Source organism: Vitis vinifera, chromosome 10 (assembly GCF_030704535.1).
Source record: "Vitis vinifera cultivar Pinot Noir 40024 chromosome 10, ASM3070453v1".
NCBI lineage: Eukaryota > Viridiplantae > Streptophyta > Magnoliopsida > Vitales > Vitaceae > Vitis > Vitis vinifera.
Genome location: NC_081814.1, coordinates 18,906,126 through 18,930,193, shown reverse-complemented (window position 1 = coordinate 18,930,193; position 24,068 = coordinate 18,906,126). Strand labels below are relative to the sequence as shown.

Sequence of the window (24,068 nt, the reverse complement as noted above, 5' to 3'; positions counted from 1 at the left end):
TCCTCTGATAATCATTGTCAGCAACATCACAGCCATTAAGAACTGGAAACCTGAACTGCTTTATTCATAAGATTGGAGTAAGCAAGCGAAGATTAATTTTAAGTAATTTCAGATTTACAAAAGAACTAAACTGTGCAAATTACAAAAAAGCATAAAAGTTCCTTAGTATGCCATTCCAGTTTTTGTTCCAAAAATATTCCTTAGATTTTCTTTGGCAAATGTTGACTAGGGCATTTGGGAAGAGATAATGGGTTGGATGTTTCTACAAGAGCTTGAGGAGTAAATAACAGGAGGAAGCATGGTCTCCACTTCTCTCGAATCATGTGATGAAGGTGTTTAGCTGACTAGTAGTGAGGGCAGTTGAAGGTGATTTTTTGGAGTTTTTACATGGAACAGAGGCTATGGGAGGGAGCTATAATATTATTGTCTAGTTAGTGTAGAAAATTCAAACGGAGTAAGAGGAAGGTGTGGAGAATAGTTCTCCATTGCTTTGCTGGTTGCTTATGGAGAAATCATAGCAGGGGAAAGTTTCTGGGGACTCCATATCCACATATGAAGTTGAACAACTTTTGTTACTGATTTTGCTTGTATAGAAGAAGGGTCACTTATAGAACAGAATGAGCATGAGAGGAGCTCATTCTTTGTAGCTGGACATGATTGTCGTAGGTACAAATCCAAAATCTTGTGGAGATCTATTTGAACTGCCACTACGTGAGCCATTAAAGAGAAATGATAAAAGATAATCTCCAAGGATAAAACCTCCTTTCTTGGTTGAGTCATTGAAAATATGAGAGCCTTGACATGAAATCCACTAAGAACTTCAATGCATGTTACAAGAAAGTGGATTATCCTAGTTAAGAATCTTATAGCAAACGAGAGGGTTGATTCCCCCACAGGGTAGGTTGAAGTTGAAAACTGAAAGGTGTAACTGGGTAAAAAAAAAAAAAGGTAATGCCAATTTGTGGGGACTATGAAGGAACAATTCTGTTTTGTCTCTTATCAAATGGAGGCTGGATGCAATCCTAGCACTTGGGGGTAGTAACAGTTGATAGGAATGCGTTGCCTTTACCATTTTAACATTTTTCTTGTTTTCACCTGCTTGTCTTAACGACCTCCACCCACAACTCACTTCATTCCCCTTTGAAAAGCATTAATTCATACTATTGTGAAGCTTTATGGAAATAAGAAATGGGCATACCTCTGAAGAATTTCAACCTTTTTTGGATCAATTGCAGCAATTACTTCATCTACAGTAAGCACATGGAATATATATATAAGAAATGACTCCAGAAAATAATTTTACAAGGCAATGATAATATTCATATGCAACTATTAACAGTTTATTATCATCAGTTGAACCATGCAACAAGGCAATACAGATAGACAATGCATGATGTTAATGCAAAACTTGAGATTGTTTTGGCATTAGTGTGACTGACACATAGAAGTGGATCACCTTGCTGGAGCCAGGTGTGGAGCATGGACTGGACAGTCTTGGCTTGAAGGTGCCAAGGCAAACTGTCTTCAGTGGTAGCAGCGATGCCATGGAGCTTGAGAACTACCTATGGCCTATGTACTACTAGTTTGAGGTAATAGCGCTCACAAATGAACCAACTAAGGTATGAACCACATAGCTTTTAAATTTTAGTTTCAATAAAAATAATAAATTCTATCTGAAATAAAATGCATTGCAGTTTACTAATTCTCCCATGCTGACTAACTTGGAAATTTCTCCCCCATGGGAACTCCACCACACAAAGCATCATGATAAATTTTAAAAATTTAAGTAAAACAAAATTTTAAATTTACATTAATTATATAAAATAAGAACAAACACAATAATTATTTTTTTGTAAGGGAAAACATCTAATTACTATTTTTCTGATGTTTTAAGAATAAAAAAACACACTTAACACCAAGGCATCAACCGAAACAAACAAATCATTCAAACTCATGCCTTCAACTCTTCAGATTTAAGTTAAATTCAAGTCTATTCAATGTTCATACATATCAAATGTCACGTTACTTTTACCCATCAATTAGAGTCCCAAAAAACACAAAGTTTCATTTAAAAGAGCAAAACTAATCCACCTTCGCCCCACAAGATAGATCATATGATAAATAATATAATACACACACACACATATAAATAAGGTGTTAGAGCGCATACCCTCACCTCCGTCCTTGGAAGCTATGAAAGAAATGGAAAAGGGAATGCCCATTTATAATGATGGAGAAGATAACTAAAAAGATAACACCACTATCCCTTTACCTTCCATCTCCCCAATCCCTGTCCCACTTAAGGAAAACTCAAATGACACTCATTAGCCTTCTTAGGTCTAATTTAAATACAACCTGCAGTTTTTTCAACCTTTTTTTTTTCTTTTGCAATAAAAAAGAAAGATTTATTTATAAGAATTAAGACGTACAATTGAAGAATGAGGAATCCTTCCCAAATCAAAAGAAGAAGAGAAACCTTCTCTAAAATACAGGAAGAATACATCATTTAATTGCCTCTTAGGAGTTGATCTGAACCCTACCAAAATGGACCTGAAACAATGATCCTCCCTTTTAGCCATGTTTGGTTCACCAGATAAAGTATAAGATAGGATAAAAGGGAGGATAATTTATCTTATCCCATGTCTGGTAAGTAATGAGATAGGATAAGTTATCTCGTTGCTTATTATATCCTATGTTCAACCAAACATGGGATAGAATAAGTAATGAGATATATTATTCACCATTTTTTTTTATCCTTCTATATAGGATATGTTAATCCTAAGTTAATACATAGGACATACATATCCCACGTATCAAAAAAATTTTTATCAATTTTTTATTTTTTTATATTAATTATTTTAAAAAATAAAAAATTTTGATTAAAGAATTAAATTTGTGGTTAAAAAAGAAGAACTAAAAATATATTTATAAAATATATTGTAAAACAATACCAATACAGGTATTATTTAATATAAAAACATTTTTATATATTGAATAACATATATATAAACATTTTTTTATTTATAAATTTTCAAATATTTCCATCATGAATATTGTTAATCGTAAGAGAACTATATTTTTTTAATTACAAAATATTAGAATGCAATATAATTTTTGTTTTAAACAAACATAGAACATTGAAAAATAATATATATTCCATTTCATTTTTTTATTCATTTTACAAACTAAATATAAGCAAAGCATAACACATCTTATTGCATACACTACCTTAAAATATCATGTTCATTGGATATAATATCTAAGGATATCATATCCCGTTAGAAATGATATCCTAAAATATACATTTCCTATACAATAGGATATGATGTCCTAGGATATACATATCATATCCTATCTTGCCAACCAAATGTAGCCTTGGTATACTAACCCTTTGGTCTACACATCACTACTCAATTGAGTTGAATAACATTGAGTAGAATGCCTTTGAAAGCTTTGGTTGTAGAGGCCCAAATAGAGGAATAGAGATAAATTAGGTCTCATGTCGTCTCTAATGCCCTTCACTTGTTCTAAAAAAATATTGTGTTTCTTTCCCACTACACTATCAAATCAGTATGATAAAACAAGCAATTTTTCCATAAAACTTTGCCTCTAATAATGGTCCCCAAACCTCTAAAGGAGATGGACATTATATTGCTTATACTTCTAGGAGAAGCCCATCCTAGCCTGGCTAATCTGTGCAGTTTTCCTACTTGTTTGCAAGAAGAACCATTAAGAATTTATCTTCTCCTCACAAAAGCATTTACTAAGAAAACCACATCTCCCACCCAAATGGCTGAAAAGAGAAATCCATCCAACCTAGAACACGGTGGGGGATAAATCACTCCCATCCCCCCTCTTTTCCTTGGACAAGAAAACAAAACTTTGAATTTAAATTATAAATAAATAACATGAGGAAAGATAAGCAATCCTTCAAGCCAAACAAAAGCAAGGAATCACAAGTAGAGGAGACAAAAAACCAGCACGGAAATCAGAGAACCATACAGACACTGGGGGAGGAAGGGAAGCCCAACAAATGCCTCCAGCAAAGAAATATAAATATGATTGCTTCATTTAATGAAATCAGAGCAATCTATTATAGATGATGAGATTCTGAAACAATCTTTTCCTCCTCTAGAAACCTCACCACATAAAGCCTCTTCTCTTTTAGAAAAATGTCAATCTCTCGTAGAACAAAAACAAAAGAAAAAGACAACATGGGAAGACCCTCATTTTTGTGGCATCTGTTGTCATGGGTGTTTCTGGATGATGCCAGAACTGAATAACTTATTTTGTTGGCATGGCAGTTTTATGAGGATGAGGCACTCAAAAGCATGGAGGTTGTCTGGCTTTTTCTTTTTTTGGTGTATTTGGGATGAACATAATTAAAGGATTTCTGCCTATCAAAATAAATAAATAACAACAACAACTAAAGGATTTTTAAAGATGTTTTCTAATTGGATGAGGAATTGAGAAGTAATTCCTCAAAGTGCAGTTTGACCAGTCTACGATTGCTTATAGATAGATAACCTATCTTTCCAGTGGTTTCTCAAGGACAGGTTAGTTAGAACCTCTGTCTTTTGTTGCTGTTCTAACTAAGTTGCAGCTTCTTTTAAGTTTCTACCAAGATATCTCTTGGTTGCCCATTAAATAACAAGGATTATCCCATAGCCATCTTATCAAGATTTTCCAACTTTGTCTTTTGAAGAGTAACCACATCCATGACCCAACTCCATAGTGCCACCTTAACCGCCACTCTCTTATCAAGCCACTTGACCTGTTCATGTTCCCAAATAAAAGATGTGAATCATGGAGATGAGCAACCCCCTCTTTCAACCAGTTCTAGAACTCTAGGCCTTGACCCTTATTCTGTATGAGGGTTGACAAATCCATTATCCACATAAAAAGACATAATTGGTCTTTGTGTAGAACATCCTGTTCCATTTCACAATGAACCCAAATGGTTGTCACAATCAAGAAGAGATGAATTTCAATATTTTTAATTCTTCAAGTAAGCAAAGACCAATTCCTTCAGCCAAACATGAGGATCATGCGGCCGAGATTTTATAGCAAAAAGATGATAACACTTGCACTGCATGAAACAAATTGCAGCACTGTAAAGCATGATTGAGCTTAAAAAAGCTGCATAAATGGACCAAAATTCAGTAGATGTCACAATTTATAAACTGAGCTTAGAGAAAAGGGGATCCACCATTTAATGACTAGAAAACATTTATGTGCTTCTTAGCAAGCCTGTACTAAAAGGGAAGCACTTTAAAAACTATGAAAGAAAATGGATATCAAAATAATCAAAACATGGGAAAACATGAGTTACTTGGAAGCACATGATGCCTACCAGGCGAAAGTTGATCAGCTCTTCTCTCTGATGTTAAAACTCGAACTGCGAGTACCTGGCAGACATCCGCAATCTAAAAGAAACCATAAAGCTCCCAATTAGACATTAGAGTCATGAAGCATAACAACTACAACCTTCTGCACAGTAAAAATTCTAAACACAAAATGGCATACCCATCCAAGATGTTGCAGGACCAAATCTTGATCAGATGACTCTTCAAGGATCTTTGTGGCCTCAATTGCAACAGCCTCCTTGCCAGAGAGAGTACTTGCATTTGTATCCAGAAGCTCACTCTCCACTGCAGGATCTTTCCAGAGGCCAGATGAATAATTTCTGGCTAGAATACGCCAAATAGCAAGAGCCTTTGAGCTCATTCCTTTACTTGCATACAGGAAGGCAAGTGTCCGCAAATGTCCAGATTCATCCAATAAAGTTTCTAACTCCTCCTGCACCGCCCATGCAAGTTGTACGGTCATCCTTCAAGCAGGCTTCGGACAACAGCCTCTCTGTTTTGCAATGCATTGGAATACTAAGATTCCGCTGTTTACCAACATTCGACATAGCGCATTGTCTTGAGGCTTATAAACTACTTTGATTTTGACTCTATAACTAACCCAGGATACAATGTTTTCAAACCCGGAACAAATTGGATGGTTGAAATAGTCCATACCATCAATTAGTCCCCCTTCAAGTTTTTGAAACCCCTACACTATTGTTCATGACTTTTTAGTGAAATTCCTTCAAATTTAGCAGTTAGTCAACATAACAATCACAGTCCCAAGAGAGAGAGCCCAGTTTAAGGCGTATGACATGCAAAGCCCACTTTCAGATTTGACATACCAATGATGTCAAGGTGAGTTAATATTAATTATTTATATTCTTTTAGTAAGGCCCAATTTATCTACTCTTATTATATAACTAAATAGTTTTTTCCTTTTGCCTTTTGGTATTAGGCAAAGTATATTGGGAAATCTTTTTCAAACTTCTCTCTTTTTCAGTTTTTCTTCTGTTTTATTTTTTGTTTATCAACTTATATATGACATAAATAAAGTCATTTCACAGGTTCCTCAATGCTCCGGATTTGAAAATATTGCAAGAATATGAATACCTTAGAGCAAATCTAATTTGGCACATACCACAATACAACTGTTTTCAGAAGATGCCAACTTCTCCATGTCATCCACACTATTTAGGGCTCTATAGAGGTACATCAAAAGTGTATCAACTCCCTCCCTCACTGACAAAGTCAAGTCCCTCCTGCGTGAAACCTGTAGATACCTGTAACAGATGAGACAAAGAGAATTGTATTCAAACTAGCATTAGTCACAAGCCACAACCATGAAACTAAAGTAAATAAAATATTTAAAATGCAAACTTAAAAACATATGGATTATTTTACCCAGATTCTATTAAGAATAATCTATGATTACCCTAATTTGAAACCCAACACAGTAATAATAATGATAAGAACAAAAAAAAATAAAAAGACAAACACAAGAAATGTATATACACCTGATAATGTTTTTGATAGCTGATTCCAATAGATCAGCTCTACTTGGTGGATTCAAAAGAAAATCATCATCTACTGGGGTTTCTACACCTGCTTTTCTAAGAAAAATAGCTCTTTGGATAGCCTTCAATCCATCATCCACAACGTCTTCAAGAGGTGCAGGGGGAGGATGCAAACCCCAATACCGATTCCGGGGAACCTGAATCATAAGTTCAATGATATGATTTTAGATTTTGCAAATACCAACATAAGGAGATCAACACAGATTAATTATATACAAGCAAGAAAAGTAATAATGCTTTCATCTTCAATACCACATATCATCAACAATGTTCCATCCTTTTGCAACATATTAGAATCAATTGCTCAGTTGTACTAGCATAAATACCATGTCATATTTTATTGACCCTTTATTATTTCATTGAGAAGTGTTAGAAAAAACTACTCCCTTAAAAATAGAATCAATAAAAAAAATAGTTTCAGTGAAAAGCTCTAGAAAATATAACGGGTGACGCACCTTGTATTCTCTATCACTAAGTGTATCAAGATTAAGTATCTCATAACTGTCAGAAACAACAATTGTCCAGAACAGTAATAATATTAACATAAGAACATCATTCCAATAGATCGGAGGAAGAGCTTGCAAGTAATATGTGAATTCCTCAATAGTGTTTCACCACTATCGTAGCCAGCAGGAATAGCCCAACAGTAAGGTAGCATCAAGCATCATTAACAGTATTAACATAATAGGACACCTTAATATGAAGCCTTCCTATTGAGATTGCAAGGATAGGTTTGGTCTGGATGGTTTCAAATAGGGGCAACTTCTCAGTTAAATCCTATTATTCTTGGATGGTACAGGGGGGATAGAGCCTTTTTTTGTGGATGTTATTTGGAATCCATGGGTTCCAACAAGAGTAGGCTTTCTGCCTAGGAGATAATTTGGAAAAGAACTTTTTACTATCGATCAATTAAAATGAGAGGATGCACTTTGGTGAATTGATGTTTTATGTATAAAGGTGAGAAAGAATGTGCTGAGCATATCCTCATTTGTGCCAAAGCAAGAATCCTATGGCAGTTTGTCTTCTCCTTGTTTGGAATAGTACGAGTGTGGAGTAAGAACTACCCTTCTAAGTTGGAATGGATACTTTGACAAGAAGAAGCAGAAGAAAACATTGAAAGCTGCACCTCTGTGTTTGTTTTGGACTATTTGGTAGGACAGAAATCAAGTCATTGGACAATGTGGAAGACTCAAATCAAGAGCTTAAAACCTCTTTTTATGTGTAATTTTTTGGAGTAGGTTAGAGGAGATGTCTATTTTTATGGAAGACTTTGTTGATTGATTAGGCTACAAGTAAGCTGAGGGAGTGATTTCTCTGTTTTACTCTTTTGTTCTTTGACTTTTGACACCCTTGTATATGCCATGTATTTTAATGCACCCTTTCACTAGGCAATTTTAATGTAGTTCTTTACTTGTCAATGAAAAAAACATAAGAGCATCCTTCCCCATTTTCAAAGGAGAGAAAATATTAAATGAAATTTTTTGTGGAAATCAACCAAAAAATGCTACTCAAAAGCACATGAAATTGGGATATAAATAAATCCAGGACAGCTCCATAGCAAAGTATGACTAGAAATGAATAATGTTGTTTTGAGCACTGGCCTATGCCAAAGGATCTATCAACATAGTACATCAGCTAATAAAATACCAAATAAAAGAAATGACCATTAAGAAATGCATTGACAGCAAAGACATGGACATGAGTCTGTAAAAGATATACCAAAAGAGACCAGCGGTTTGGGTCTCGCATTATGAATGGAAATATTTCAGAAGGCTGCATTGTTTCTGACTGCAAAAAGTGATCCACTGCTTCCTCAAAATGCAAATCAAAGAGCAAGAGGAACCCCACTTGAGCATGAACAAATGAAAGCATCTCCTTCGTCATTTCACCTTCAGATTCAAGCTCCTCCACTAAGGTGATGGCTTCCTTGAAGTTCTTCTTTCTCAAAAGGTCTTTAATTTGTTCTTCTGAAGGCACTTTACGGTAGCAAATAACCTAAAAAATTATTCACCATGAAACAGGTAAATTTTCAAACAATCTTCCAACTTATGCACACATCTAGGTGTAGCATATGGCCATTATGGGATCACAAAATATGATGCTTGAGCAAATGATGTACTTATGAAACTGTTTGCAGGCAGATCAAAAATAAAGAAATCAATACTCAAACAAATTAGAAGGAAGACAACCATGGCCCCAGCAACTTGGACAGCATGTAGAAATGGTAGCTACAATCCAATCACACATATCTTAAGTAAAATATTTTTGTGATGAGAAGAGTGTTACAACACAGATCATTTTGGACTGTACAGTCATAGTCTACAGATCATGTTATATTCAGATGCAATATTCTTTGCAAGATATACCAAATTGAGTGAAATCTATAGGCACTTTTTCTTTAAAGAATCATTGGTGCATAATTCTATTTTGTAGGAATGGAAGTTGAATTAAAAGAGCAATAGGTACACAAGGAATCAGGGTGAGATATCTTAGGCAGAGAAAACAGAAGCTAATGACAGAAACAAAAAAAAGGGAAAAAAAAATGTAAAAGTTTTAAGGCAAAAGATATTACGGAATCTTTTTTTTTTTATATAAGTAAAGCACAGAAAAATATATATATATATATATATATATATATATATATATATATATTTTGATATGTGAGCGCAAATATATTAAACAAGGCAAAAAGCCCCAAAGCATACAGGACATATACATAGTAGCCAAAACAAAAACCAACACTCACCACCCCTTAAGGAACGGCGAGCCATTCCAAAAATATATATATATGAAGAGAGAAAAGGGTGCCTGAAGGCTAACCCAAAGCAAACAGGGGAGTATACAAGAGGCGCCAAAAGACAAGAACAAAAAAAAAGAGGGGATACAAAAAATTCACCATCCCTCATCTAGAACCCAACCAATCAAAAAAGTTTATTAACGGTAAAGGCCCTTCATCTATAACCAACTTAGTCCAAGACCAAAAATTACATACAAAAGAACTTTTCATCCTATGAATCAAAAGCTCCTCATTTTCAAAAGCAATTTTATTTCTTTCCTTCCAAACCGCTCAAAAAAGACATAAGGGGGCTGACATCCACACCTTACTACACTTCTTGCCCATGAAGGTACCATGTCAACCAAGAAGAGTATCTTTAACCAAATATGGAAGGACCCAAATCACTCCAAAAAGAGCAAACAATAACTCCCATAAAACTCTTGCCTTGATGCAATGAATTAGAATATGATCAATAGACTCTTCTTCCGCATAACAAAGGAAGCATCTATTAGCTAAGGTCCACCCCCTCTTTTTTAGTTGATCCAAAGTTAACACCTTACCCCAAGACGCTTCCCAAGCAAAAAAAAAACCCACTTTAGTAGGAACACAAGGGCTCCAAATGATGCTCTTTGGAAACTGAACAACACTTCTTGAATCTAGAACACTATAAAGAAATTTGATAGAAAAAATCCTGTCCTTAGTCTCTTTCCACAGCACCCTATCTTCCAAAGTAGAATTAAGCCTCCTTCCTTGTATTGTCACAAGTAACCTCTCCACCTCCTAATCATTGAAGGGCCTAGAGAACCTAGGACTCCAACCCCCTTCCTCACTCGTTTAGTCCCACAACTCCACTAACCAAGCCTCTTTAGAAGCCACTAAAGCATACAAAGATGGGAAAGAATCACAAAGAGCATTGTTCCCACACCATTCATCCTTCCAAAATCTCACTCTTCTACCATCCCTCACAGAGAATACAACTTTGTTTTACAATAAAGACCCTTCCTTCCTGGTTTCCTTCCAAAACCCCACACCAAACCCCTCCTTCACTTCCCGGGTATCCCACCCCTCTTCTTCCTCCCCAAACTTCCTACTAATAACTTGCTTCCAAAGAGTCTCCCTTTCAGTCGCAAAACGCCAAGTTCACTCACACAAAAGGACCCTATTGAAAGTAGAAAGACATCTAACTCCCAAACCACCCTTTCTTTTGTCCGAATAGACAGTAGCCCACTTTACAAGATGAAGCTTCCTCTCCATAGCTCCCCACCCCACGAAAAAATTCTTTGAATTTGCTCCAATCTCAATCTAACCACTCTTGGAATACACAATAAAGATATAAAGTAAATGGACATACTAGACAAAGTACTCCAAATCAAAGTGATTCTCCCTTTTTTAGAGATAAATTGCCTCTTCCACATGGCAAGCCTTTACCGAAATCTCTCCTCCACCCCATCCCAAACTACAATGGACTTGTACTGCACACCCAAGGGAAGCCCCAAGTAAGTAGATGGGAGCATCCCCACTTTGCAACCAAACTCGAGAACCAAAGCCTCTAGATTCTCTACTCTCCCTATCGACAAAATTTCACTTTTATCCAAATTGATTCTCAGACCTAAGATGACTTCAAACCACATCAACAACCAGCTTAAATAAGTCATCTGATCATGGGAAGCCTCGCAAAAGACCAGCATATTGTCATCGAACAGCAGATGAGTGACAAGAACCCTATCACCAACTCCTGAGTGCCCCTAGAGTGGAGGTGTCTCTCTTTGTCAAACCAAAACAAATTGTCATATTGAACATGTATAAACATCTATTTTTTGAGCATGCACACAACAAAACCATGGGAAGGAAATCCAGGAGGAATATCTACATGATAAGTTCCTTTCCAAAAAGGACTAGGTTAAAGAAAATGGCTTTGCAAGTAATGACTCATCTTTTGCTTTCCTGTTGGGGATCAGGACTTCCCCTTTTTCTTCTTCTTCTAATTTCAAAGACAAGGGTGCATTGATGGTGATGGCCAATAACTTAGTTTCTTGAAGGAATCAAGATGAAGGATTTTCAATAGAAAGTAAGGGTGGTGGTTGTGGGCCTTTGTGCTGGTTTTCCAATAAGGGTTTGGTTGTGAACTTCCAAAATATTCACTATGCGGCCAAGTCCGCAAACCCTGATTTGTGCAGTGAAAAGATGGTTTTAAGAAAGGATAGCCCTAGTAAGGACATGATGGGTGACAAGAATTTCTCTAACCTGTCATTCAAGAATTTTGTATCCTTTATGGAGTGGTTGGGTTTGCCAGTGAACAATTGTGAGAAGGAAGTAGCGTCCTTGTTGAGAAAGTTGGAAGCCAAAAAGGGTTGTAAAGTGGTGACCTCGAGTACTAAGGGGAGGCCTTTCTCTACATCTTGCGTTGAAAGGGAGCTTTGGAAGTTGTTCAATTAACTACAATCAATCAAGTGGAAAAGGGAGAAGGAGCAAGAAGAGTGGTGGGAATTGGTTTCTAAGTGTCTAGGCCAAAGACACAATAAGGGGACCGGAGTGGAGAAGAGGATGATTACATTCTCTTCAAATCTTGAAAGGGATTCATAGTAGTTTGTTTGCTCGATTTTTTCAAAGGAATAGTAGGTAGCCACGTCAGATACTGGCTTGGGGGAGTGGTATTTGTTGAAGCAAGTAGTTGTTGCTTGTTTTGAGGCGATTTGATGGCCTTTGTCAAGTGGCAGATTTTGATCTTAATTATAGGTCATTTTGGAGCCCTCTATTTCTATAGATCCATAGGTCATTGTTTTTGGTTTGAGCTATGGTTTGTTGTTTCTCTTTTTCCCTTTGTATCCTTTTGATGCTCTTCATATACTCCATGTGTACTTGGTGCACCTTTTCCATGTGCTTTTAATGCATTTGCTTTCTCATCTATAAAAAAAAATGACATAGATTTGATGATGTGACTATGAGATTAGACAATGATTTATGAGGGAAAGGAGATTAACCAAAAAAGGAATGAAGACAACTTCATCTTTGATTGGTTGGAATATTCTAGCCCTCTTCTTTTCGTTTGATGCTCTAAAGAAAATCATATATGCATGTGGCAAAAACCTCCTTCCGTTCTACTCTCAAAATCCCCCACAGTCCCCTTTTTTTTTCCTCCCCGCTTTATCGTGAATCTCTTTTTCCCTTTTCCCCAAAACCCTGGTCTCCCCTCAAATAAGAAATCTTCAACATGTGTTCAAAATTCTAAGATTTCCTCTCTCCCCCCAACCCCCTCCCAACTTTTTACCTTTTTTTATTGACTCAAATCAAATTTGAAGTTTCAATTAGTTTCCTTTTCCCTCTCCAGTCAAAATGCCTCCTTTCTAATATCTTTTTCTTCTTTGCTTTCTCCTATCTTAGACTTTTAATCGTCCTTTTTCAACCCCAAAATCAAGCCAATCATTCCTTTCCATTATCTTTTACTAGGATTTTTTCTCTTAATTATTTTCGAATTTTAAAAAGAAAAAAAAAGGGTTCCTTTTCTTCTCCTAATCAAAGGCCTAATCCCCTTAATCCACTCTCCCTGTCCTCCTTTATAATCTAACCTTCTCTCTCCTCTTTTCCACACAAGAGCCAAAAAAATGCAAATCATAAATTCAAAATAAAGTTCAAAAAATGAAGAAAAAAATAAAGATAAAAGTAGAAATAAACTAGAAACAAGGTCCAAATTAACAATTAATAGCTTGTTGAGGATGTAGAAATTAAAGAAGGCATGGTTAGGGCCTTTCAATCTCTCTTGTCCAAATTGGAAGATTTAAGACCTAACATAAGGGGGATGAGCTTTGTATCTTTGGAGCACAAGGATGCTAGGTCTTTAGAATCCCCCTTCTCCAAGGAGGAAGTTTTTTAGCTTTGTCTAGTCTATGTGGGGAGAAGGCTCAAGGCCTGATGGCTTCACCCTGGTGTTTTAGCAATTTGATTAGGAGTTTGTTAAGTAAGAGGTGATGGATTTTTTTAAAGACTTCCATGATAATGGCTCCTTTGAGAGAAGCTTAAATGCCATTTTTTTTTGTCTTGATTTCAAAGAGGGAGGGAGGCAGCGAGGCAGGGGGGGTGGGGAAGGGAAGGAAAAGGATTTAAAAGATTTTAAGCCAACCAGCCTGGTAGGGGGCTTGTATAAACTTTAAGGGAAAGTCTTGGCCAATAGGCTCAAAAAGGTAGTTGATTAGGTGGTTTCAATCTTTCAGCATGCTTTTGTGAAGGGTAAACAAATTTTGGATGTCATCCTTATCCCAAATGAAGCTATTAATTCACGGATAAAAAATTTTAATAGGGAGGTCATTTGTAAGTTGGATATAGAAAAGGTGTGCAATCACATCACTTGGGACTTCTTGGTCGCAAGCATGGAAAAGATGGGGTTTTGGCCAAAAGTGGGTCAATTCAATCAAATGGTGCATTTCAACAACAAAATTTTTTGTTCTAGTTAACGAGACTCTAGCTGGTTTCTTTTAGAGTTCTAGGGGGTCATGGGGATCCCCTTTCTCCTTTCTTATTCATCTTGACCATGGAGTCACTTAGTTAGATGCTACTAAGAATGAAAGAAGGGGGCTTCTTTCCAAGTTTCAAGGTGGCAGCAGAGGAGGAGAGTGGTTGGAGTTGACTCATCTTCTATTTGTCAATGATACTTTAAGCTTTTATGACAACAACCTTGAGTAGTTGGAATTTTTTAGTTAGACTCTTATGTGATTTTAGGTTATTTCGGGTTTGAAAATACTTCGAGAAAAGCACACTAATCTCTATTGGGGAAGTTGCTAATGTGGTGGAGCTTGTTGTGGTGTTAGGAGTGTAGTGTAAAGTTGGAAGCCTTCCACACATTTGGCATTTCCTTTGGGAGCTCCCCATAAGTCCTTAAGGGTTTAGGATGTGATAAAGGAGAGATTTCAGTTAAGGTTAGCGGTGTGGAAGAGCCAATACCTCTCAAAAAGAGAGAGGTACACTTTAATCAAAAGCAAATTATATAGCCTTCCTATCTTTTTTTTTTTTTTTTTTTGATAAGTAAAAGCAATTGTAAAAAGAAAGCCTGAAGTACACCTGAAATAGCCTTCCTATCTATTTCATGACATGATTTGTATTTCCTAGAAGGGTGAGTTTACAATTGGAGAAAATTCAAAGAGATTTTCTTTGTGATGGAGGGGCCCTAGAAAAAAACCTCATTTCATTAATTGGGCTATTATCCACTTAGATAAAAAGAACTAGGGCCTTGGAATCAAAAATTCAATCTCATCAATAAGGTCCTCATTGGTAAGTGAAAACAAAGATTCAAAAGAGAGAGAGCGAGAGTCCCTTTGAAAATAGGTGATAGTAGGAAAGCTTTGGAAAGAAGAGAGGATGGTGCTCTAGAGATGTGAGGGATGGTTATGGCATGGGCTTATGGAAAGCTATTAAAAGTGGTTGGAAGGATTTTAAAAGCAAATCTTGCCTATAGTTGGCAACAGAGAGAAGGGTTAAGCTTTGGAGGGACAAGCAATGCAAAGACCTTTAATTAGAGGAGTCATTCCTAGATCTACTTTTTGTAGCCTCTACTAAGGACTCCTAGGTAGCAGAGATGTGGGAGCTGGTAGGAGAGGGAAGTAAGTGGACTCCTTGCTTCTCTAGGCAATTCCTTCAAAGATTCTAACCAATATGTACCAAAGGGGAAGCATGGGATAAAAGGAGTTGGAAGGTCTCCAATGGAGGCATTTTCTCTACTAAGTCATTTTATTCCTCCCTAGTTTAGACTAATAGGGAGTCTTTTCCCACAAGCATTGTATAGAATTCATGGGCTCCTACGAAAATGGGCATTTTTCACTAAGGAAGCTACTTAGGATAGGATTTTGACGATTGACTAGCTCAAAAGGAGGGGATAGGTTATACAGAACAAGTGTAACATCTACAAAAAGGATGAAGAATCAACTTATTACATCCTCATTCACTACCTTAAGGCAAACATTTTAAGACAACTAATTTTTGTTGTTGTTTGGAGTGGCTTGGGTGTTGCATGCTTCAATAAGAGGAATCCTTCAACATAGATCCTTCATAGGAAAAAAGTAGAAAAAGGCGTGAAGGGTAGCTCCCTTGTGCGTGTTTTAAATGGTTTGGAAGGAAAGAAATAGGATACCTTTCGAAGATGTATAATAGTTAGACAAAGCATTCAAATTTGTTTTTAAGAGCACTTTGTTAGAATGAGTCAGGGCGCCAACCAATAACTGTTCTTTAACTATGTTAAGACTTTGTTGATTGGCATAGCTCCAAGTGAAGGGTGAAAGTTTTTATGGTTAGCTTTCCCCTTTATTTTGCCTTTTGGTGCATATTGTATACATTGTGTCTACCTTGGTATGCCCTCTTTTTAGGCATTGTTAATCTCTTTCTCTTTACCTATTAAAAAAAATAAAAAATAAAATAAAATAAAATAAAAATTGAAAGATAGATAAGAGGAAAAATAATAAATCACAAATAAAAGTAAAAATAATAAAATTAAATTAAATTAAATAAGATGAAAAAAAACAAGGATAAAGGTAAGAGTACATGAGCAAGGGCAAGAGGGCCTAAATTGTATTAGGCCAGGATGGAATGAGCCCACATCATATTGGTTAGGAATGAGTGAGCTAAATTAGGCCAAGATTGAATGAGCCTACATTATATTGGATCAAGACAAATTTAGGGATCTATAGGTAAGTCACATTCTCTCTCTCTCTCTCTCTCTTAGGCCACATCATATTGGCTAGGAATGAATGAGCTAAATTGGGCCACAATTGAATGAGCCTACATTATATTGGATCAAGACAAATTTAGGGATCTATAGGTAAGTCACATTCTCTCTCTCTGAGTGAGCTAAATTGGGCCAAGATTGAATGAGCCTACATTATATTGGATCAAGACAAATTTAGAGATCTATAAGTAAGTCACATTCTCTCTCTCTCTCTCTCTCTCTCTCTCTCTCTCTCTCTCTCTCTCTCTCTCTCTCTCTCTCTCTCTCTCTATCTATCTATCTATCTATCTATCTATCTATCTATATGTATATGCATGTACTCTCTTTATATACTCCCTTTCTGGAAAGGGTTTTTCTATAATATTCTATTTTCCTATAAAGAAATAATTTGGTTGACATTATCAGTCGAGAGCTTGTTGCTCCCCTAATAGGAAAGCCACTTCATCTCGCCTTGAGATTCTAAACTGTTGTTTTTCCATCACACAAGGTATTTTATGCATTTATCCTTGAATAAAGAGCACCATGATCAAAACCTCGAATACTAAAACCTTCTCTAATTAAAGTGTTCATATTGTGCATGCATTACTTTTACACACAGGCACACAAAAAACAGACAATACAAAGTGATAAACTCTACTGACTCTTATTAAAGTTTAGACTAATGGATAAACTCTGTTCTCATCAATGACACAAATAAATATCGAATCACCCACAACAGAATAATCATAGAATTGAACCAATAAAAAAAGGCTTGCACACCTTGGATGGAGTTGCAACTACAACAAGATTCCCACTTGCATCTTCTGCATCCGCAACAACAGACATACCAGATCCTTCTGCAGCTACTGAAGCCATTTGAATACAAACACCCGACTTCTTGTGATACAATTCCATCTTCCCATCACTAGCAACTACTACATATGAAGATATCTCCCCCACAGAATCCGGAAAATGGCGAAACACCAAGCTCCCACCAACTGGTTGCCCATAAGCATTAACAATTATTCCCACATTGTCAACCAACAGAAGCACTTTATGCTCTTTCCTCAACAATTTAAGGTGAGGCATACTAGTTGGATCCGGAAGCGAGAATAGAACACTGCACTGCCCCGAAACACACGAAATCAAACTGTAACCACTAGAAGTACCTATAATTATCGAATCATCAATCCAAACCATGGTCCTGACCCCATCAACACCCTGAATTTCCTTCAAAATCACAAAAGAAGCACCCCCACCAGCACTATCAATCTCCCTATCACTCCTACCTAATCTATTGACCAAAAGAAGCTCTACCAATACCAATTTCTTAGCAGCAGCTATGGCAAACACGCGATTACCGTCCCGCAAGTGCTCAGATTCCCGAGCTTTCGCACCGTTGGCCCTAATCCCACTACCCAATTTCATCAGAAACCGCTGACTCGCACTCGAAGACTCCACCAAACCCGAAACATTCTCCGAAAAATCTAAACTTTCAGCATCGCCGGTCCGCAACCTCCGGGAAATCACGGCCACCCCCTTGAGAAAACTCAGCCTCTTCACTGGCTGAATCAAAAGCGAATCCATCAAGAACATGAACCCATCAGAAAGCACCAGAACCCTCCCGATGTCGGCCACAACGTGAATGGAATCCACCGGTGAATCACACACCGAAACGCTCCGCAAATGAGAGGGAACATTTTTGGCAGCGTTGGCCGTTGAGGCGTTTGAACTGTGTGAAAGTGAGGGGAAATTGGAGTTGAGAGAGAGGAGGATTAGGGAACCGGACTGGGTTCCGATGTAAACTAGGGTTTCGGAATCGGAGGAAGTGAAGGTGGCGATAGATCGGATTCCAACCGGCTTCGCGGGTTCGAAATCGGCGAGCAGTTCAAGGACTGTCCGGCTTGAAGGGTGAAGCTTGGCCATGGAGAGAGAGAGGAGGTTACGCCATTGATGGCATCGAAGTGAAGGAGAGTGAGAAGACGATGGTATTTTCCTTTCGGAGTTTAACCTACCAGTAAAATGGTCTGGTTTACTGTCAACAACCGACTCCTCTCTGCTTTAAAATTCTTCGAAAAATCATCTCTCCTACTCATTATTTAAAAAATAATAATTCATACTTTGAATATTAGGCCCCTTCATTTCCTCCAAATTATCATTTTTCTCTTATTTCTGACTGATGGCTCTCACGTTTTTCATACCGAACCCAAGTCTCTTCTCTCTAAATTTGCATTCTCTTTCTTTTTCCAGCCTCCTCTCATCTTTCTTTCTACTTCAACATCCTTCACACTTTCTATTTTTCTCTTTAGTTTTTCATTAGAGATATTTTTTTATTCGCTTTTTTTATTGAGATTTCTTACTAATATTTTTTGTTTGGTTTTTTCGTAGTTGTATTTTCTCGGAGATTTTAGCAATTTCGTTTATGTTTTCATAGTGTCTTTTGTCAAGGTTTTTATGATTGCTCGTTATTAAATTCTTTTTAAATGAAACTTAATAATTATACGATTCAAATTACTGTGATTAAGTTATTTGTAGATAAAACAAAAACTTAACTTCAGTTACGTTATTTATAAATAAAATTTAACTATAGTGTAGTTAAATTTACCATTATAATCAAAAAAATAATCCTAATTAAGTGTTTATAAACAAAATTTAACTTCAGTGCAACTTAAGTAATGAGAAATTGACTTTAATTAAATTCATAATAACTAAAATTTAATCTAAATTGAACATCTTTAATCATAATGAGAATGAAAATGAGTTGTCTAAGATATAAGAGATAAGAGAGTTTCAAAAGAGCCAAAAAAAAATGAATAAAAAAGATAAATGGGTTATAGAGAAATAGTGAAATAAATAAAACAAAGATTATGTTTTGGAGGCAAACAAAATATATGTTAATAAAAAAAGTGTTTAAAGAGAATTATTTATGAGCATATGTAATTTTCACAATTTGATTGTTTTTTTAATTCATGTGTACATTTCCATTAGAATAGCAAATGATTTATACACAATGTACGTTTCTGATTATGGGAGAGAAGACATAGACTTGAAACTTTCTTGAGAGGTTACTTTGACAACTAGGCTCATTAATCATTTCCCGTAAGAAGATGGTGAGATCATCTTTATATGTCAATCCAGCTATTGAATTGGTTCTAGTGGGCAAAGGTTGCACCATAATATTTTGATGTGATTGATAACTCAAGAATAAGATTAATTTTGTATACCAATTAAAAGACGGACTAAACTATCAAACACTTTCTACTTTATTTAATTACTTGACATTTTAAACCTATTTAGAATAGAGTTAGACTTTTATGTTTAGTAATGTATAAAATTCTCTAGTGTTTGTAAAAAAAAAATTTCTTTAATGATTTTGTCATCTTAGCAATATCCACTTATATCTTTTAAGTAATTTATAGTCTAAAAATCCTTTCATAGAACAGTAAAAGCATTTAAGTTCACACTCTTTTTTATGTCGGTGATATATTTTCAATTGTCACTGATACTTTTTCAATTCACAGTCTCCTTTATGTCAGTGATATCTTTTCAATTGACACTTACACAAAAAGTTAAGTATTTCACTTCACTTATATAGACTTGTATTCTCAACCTATAAGCACATATTCATCGAGATTTAAAAATAAAAAAATTTCATGCGCTTTGAGTCTCTATTTCCTCGCTTCTTTTTCTCATTATCAAATTTTATTTGATTTTATAAAGTTCATCATTCCCAAATAATGCAAGTTAACATGTTGAAGAGATTGGTGTCCGTCTTCACAATTATGATATTCTCAACGACTACTATAGTGTTGGCCAACTCTAGATCTATGGCTCTCTTTGGTCTTGTAATTGCCCTCTCTCCAGTCTTTTCTCTCCTCAATCTCATAAGGATGTCTTTGGTAACCGTTCTCAAAAATAGCTTTCTATTTTTTAGAATAGAAAACACCCTTTTTTCATAGAAAATACACTTGGCTCCAAAAATTTTTAAAAACTATTTTTAGAAAAATTTTCCTAAAACACGATGTTTTCTGTTTTCCTTTGTTTTTGTTACTATGCAGAGAACCAAAAAACAATTCTATATTTTATCTCCATAGATTTGTAGGGCTTAACATCTTCGAGCCATTATCTCTTAAACTAAGGCATTGTTGGAAACTAGTTATATTTCCTTCAATTTTTAGGAATTTATGCTTTGCTTCATGTGAAGATTTTCACACATTTACCAATTCATCATCTTCAATTTGATTCAGGAACATTTGAATCTAAGGTATGACTTTTGTTAGCACTTTTTGAATCCTTTTAAAATTTAAAAAGACTATTTTTCTATTGTGTATAGGATTTTTAGAGGTCTAAGGTAGTTTGCATGCACCTATTCAATCCAAGGTTCCTAGCACAAAGGTTTAAAGTCCTCATGGTTGGGAAAAATGTTCTTCAACACGGACTCTAGGGATAAGTCCCCCTACTCTGTTGCCAATGTCAACTCTAGCACCGACTCACATTTTGGATCACCAATTAGGATGTCAAATGAGGATGACTCCTTCAACTGTTTTGACTCTTTTACTTCTTTCTTTGTAGTAACTATGTTGGTAATGACAACAAACACTACATCCATAGAAGAACAATTAGCTTAAATGGCTTGTGTCATCACCAAACTCACTAAGACCATCGAGAAGAAAAATCTGTAAGTAACATTTCTTGTGAGCAAGATTGAGGCACATATACAAAATAAGGTTGAGTCAAGTTAAGGACTTACTCTCCAAAGATTGCTTCTCTAGGTGATGCAACGTATGCATCTAAGTCAGTGCAAATTAAGGGGAAAATTGTTGAATCTACCTCAATGATGTCGCTATTTGTCCAACAACTTCAAGAAATGATAACTAACACCATTAAAGGGTAATATGGTGAACCCTCACAAAGTACACTCATGTACTTTAAGTCTTACACCAAGAGGATTGATAACCTAAGTATGTCTATGAGTTATCAACCTCTAAAGTTCTAGTCATTTGATGGGAAGAGAAATCTGAAGCAACACGTTGCCCATTTCATCGAAACTTATAACAATGCAGGGATAAAGGGTGACTTCTTCGTCAAGGTTATGACTAAAAGACACAAGGTTACGTAAGGCTTAGTCAAAATACAACACCATGCAACATCAAGGTTATGACTTACTTACATAAGTGTTAAGTGTAATTTCAATTTTAATTAAGTTTTGAGAAGTTGAACATCACTAAACATCCAACCCAAACCAATTCGCATAAATGAAGACCTTAACACTTATGGTGCATTAAGTATCGAAAGTACAATACCCCACAACATCATAGCCATGACTTGTTTGTATAGGTGTAAAATATAATTCTAGTTTTAATTAAATATTAAAACCTGAACACCACTATGCATTCAAGTTAAGCCAATTTACATGAGTAAGAACTTTAACACTTAAACCGCATTAAGCGCCAAAAGTAAAACACCACATAGTGTTAAAACCATGACTTGATTGCATATGTGTTAAATATAATTTTAGTTTTAATTAAATATTTAAAACTTGAATACCACTATGTATTCAAATTAAGTCAATTCGCATAGGAGAAGACTTCAGCACATAAGTGTCGAAAATACGACACCGCTTCGTGTTAGGGCTATAACTTGATTATATAAGGGTCAAACTTTAAATATTCATTTTTTTATTTAAGTTTCTTAAATATTCCTCCTCAAGTGTTAAGGTGATAATTTTTCTTTTTTTAAAAAAAATGTTACATTAAAGCAAATTCATGTTTACAAGCAATAGAGATCAACACGTGTTCGAAATGTTAAGACTTTTTCTCAAAAAAAAAAAAAAAAAAAAATCAATAGCAAGTTATATATATAGGGATGACAAGTTGGAAGAGGATACAAAGTGAGTACATGTGATGGAGCAGTAACACCGTCAACATTTTCAATTTAATCATTCTCGTTGAAGGACATCTGACTCTGCCTTTTTTGTTTTTTATTTTTCTTTGTTTGTCCATAGGTATGATTTTGTTGTCTTTTGTCTTTTACCACTATCAACAATGTTCATGTCCAAATTTGGGGTTCCCATTTGAGTTTCTGGTTTTCTTCAATTCTTCAAGCTATTTGTGCTGTTTTTTTAAAGTTTTTTTTTCTTTTAAGGTTTTTTTTTTTTTTTTTTTTGGGTGGGGGAGGGGTTTATATGTTTATTTTTCTTCCATTGTTGTGGAAATCACAATATATTGAGGTTCAGAATTAGGGTTTTGGTATTAGGATTTGGATGTCAAAATCACGAGATTTTGGTGTTTGATTAAGGTTAGGTTTTCTATGTTCATGTCTATTTTAGCACATATATGTATGCATGTTTTAGATAATGTCGTCTTTTTATGTATTTTTGTATATATTTTTGTTAAGAAATTATTTTTTATATTGCTATTTCTATCAAAATTTAAGGAAAATAAATTTTCAATTTTACAGTTTTTTCTGTACATTTTTGTTAAGAAATTCTTCTTTTTATTGTGATTCCTATCAAAATTTAAGGAAAATAAATTTCCAATTTTACATTTTTTATGAATAAATACTTGAATTTGGTCAAGTTGAGTGGAAAATTTTCATTATAAATATTTCTACAGGAAAAGAAAGTTCTAAGATTCAAAGTTTTTTATTTGCTTTTATTTTCCCACATTTGTTTGGCAATCAGAATGAGGGTGGAGGTTGGAGTTAGAAGGAATTTTCATTATTGTTAGAATAATTCTACAATTTCTTGTTCACATGGAGTCTATCTATACCATTTTCATTATATCAAAGTTTTCTAAGTTGCCCACATAGCTGGTATATAATTCATATATATATTTTTTATAATCAAATGGTTAGAATTTAGTAGCTCTCAAAAAAGTTATGTTTATTGGCTGATCTTCAACTTGTATTTTTCATTTTTTTTTTTTTGGGTCTTTCTATATTCTCACATGTTAAGCCCTTTTCTCTTTTACTTTACCTAGTAAAGATGAAGACACCTTGAGCACTTTGAGATGGGTGCTTTTACTACTCATTAGTCATTTCCATAAATATAACAATAACCTGATGTCTGTGGTTTTGAATAAGATGTTTAGCTTTCGCATTTGTGAAATGATTAGCAAAGCAAACACATTCGACTCTTATGATTGCTACCTGTGAGTCTATTTATTTAAATAATTACAAATAGGAAGCTTAAGCCTCACAAGACACAGTCCTTTTGTTTCACTAGATGAGAAAACCTTCTTGCTCTATGCAAACCATTTCCTTCACTTTATCATTACGTTGTTTAGGTATTGGAGTGGCCATTTGTCTACTAGCTAGATTCTTCTAAACCTTGAATTTTAAGATCATAGATTTGGCTAATAAAAAGAATCTGCCTTTGGATATGTCATCCATGAATTGATAGAAGTATGTCTTCCATACAAGGAAATAGATGTGTGTGCATATATATTTAGAGATAACAGTCACAATAAATCTTAGGTATATATATGGAGAACTTTTTTAACTTCTGTTGAATTTTTTATGTGGTTGCTTTTGTTTCAGATTAACAATGAGAAAATTTGTGCTTCATGATGCCGGTACTCTTACTAGTATATATGTCCAAGAGTTAAACCTGTGACTTCCAAATCTTACGAAAAAGTACACGTTAAGTTATCAAAGTTCATATATGTTTTCTGTTATTC

At 35.3% G+C, this 24,068-nt stretch overlaps 1 protein-coding gene across 2 annotated transcripts in view; it reads right to left on the bottom strand.

Annotated features, from left to right (window-relative positions):
- LOC100251277 (vacuolar sorting protein 3) overlaps positions 1 to 18,646 on the bottom strand; it is a 28,615-nt gene extending 9,969 nt beyond the window's left edge. For both annotated transcript variants that reach the window (XR_002029311.2, XM_002270688.4), the window contains exons 1-7: positions 17,170 to 18,646; positions 8,645 to 8,920; positions 6,866 to 7,062; positions 6,490 to 6,631; positions 5,527 to 5,799; positions 5,354 to 5,426; positions 1,199 to 1,247 (exon numbers count right to left, since the gene is read on the bottom strand). Coding sequence is in view for 1 of the 2 variants with exons in the window: in XM_002270688.4 (XP_002270724.1) it covers positions 1,199 to 1,247; positions 5,354 to 5,426; positions 5,527 to 5,799; positions 6,490 to 6,631; positions 6,866 to 7,062; positions 8,645 to 8,920; positions 17,170 to 18,315 (2,156 nt within the window). In the remaining variant the exon portion in view is untranslated. The remainder of the gene's footprint in view (positions 1 to 1,198; positions 1,248 to 5,353; positions 5,427 to 5,526; positions 5,800 to 6,489; positions 6,632 to 6,865; positions 7,063 to 8,644; positions 8,921 to 17,169) is intronic.
- Positions 18,647 to 24,068: the final 5,422 nt, after the last annotated feature.